The sequence below is a fragment of the Acanthisitta chloris genome, unplaced genomic scaffold (genome assembly GCF_000695815.1).
Source record: "Acanthisitta chloris isolate BGI_N310 unplaced genomic scaffold, ASM69581v1 scaffold7503, whole genome shotgun sequence".
Lineage (NCBI taxonomy): Eukaryota > Metazoa > Chordata > Aves > Passeriformes > Acanthisittidae > Acanthisitta > Acanthisitta chloris.
The window spans coordinates 66,544-66,973 of NW_008666507.1; the positions used below are offsets into that span (position 1 = coordinate 66,544).

General features: G+C 38.8%; 1 protein-coding gene across 1 annotated transcript in view; it reads left to right on the top strand.

Moving 5' to 3' along the window:
* COL11A1 (collagen, type XI, alpha 1) overlaps positions 1 to 430 on the top strand; it is a gene marked incomplete at its 5' end in the record, with an annotated part of 124,448 nt that overhangs the window by 52,179 nt on the left and 71,839 nt on the right. The window contains one exon of the mRNA XM_009072143.1: positions 206 to 250. Within this exon, the coding sequence (XP_009070391.1) occupies positions 206 to 250 (45 nt within the window). The remainder of the gene's footprint in view (positions 1 to 205; positions 251 to 430) is intronic.

Below are 430 nucleotides of genomic sequence, written 5' to 3' on the forward strand. Positions count from 1 at the left end.
GAGGAGGGTTTAGGATCTTGTTACAGACCTACTGCCAGAATAGTGGCTTGTGCAAAAGGCTCATACAAAACTCCTGATCTAACTTGTAAGGGGAAAGCCACTTATATTTGCCAGTGTGTTTAAACAGATTAATGAGGAACCTTTCGTAGGGTGAATGTATGTATATTGTTCTCCCTGGTTTCTCACACTGGTTTCTTTCTAATAGGGACTTCCTGGTCCTCAAGGTCCTATTGGGCCTCCTGGTGAAAAAGTAAGTTACAGCACTATTTTGTTATTTCACAGTCAGTTCTGTGCAACAACCTTGTTTATGAGCTTGAGGTCTTTGCTGTCTTTTATAGAATAGTAACTTAAATTTAAAAATTAGAAGATCTTTCTGAAATTAAGTAAATGAATAACCAATGGAGGCCTGGCTTTCCTCTCACATACACTC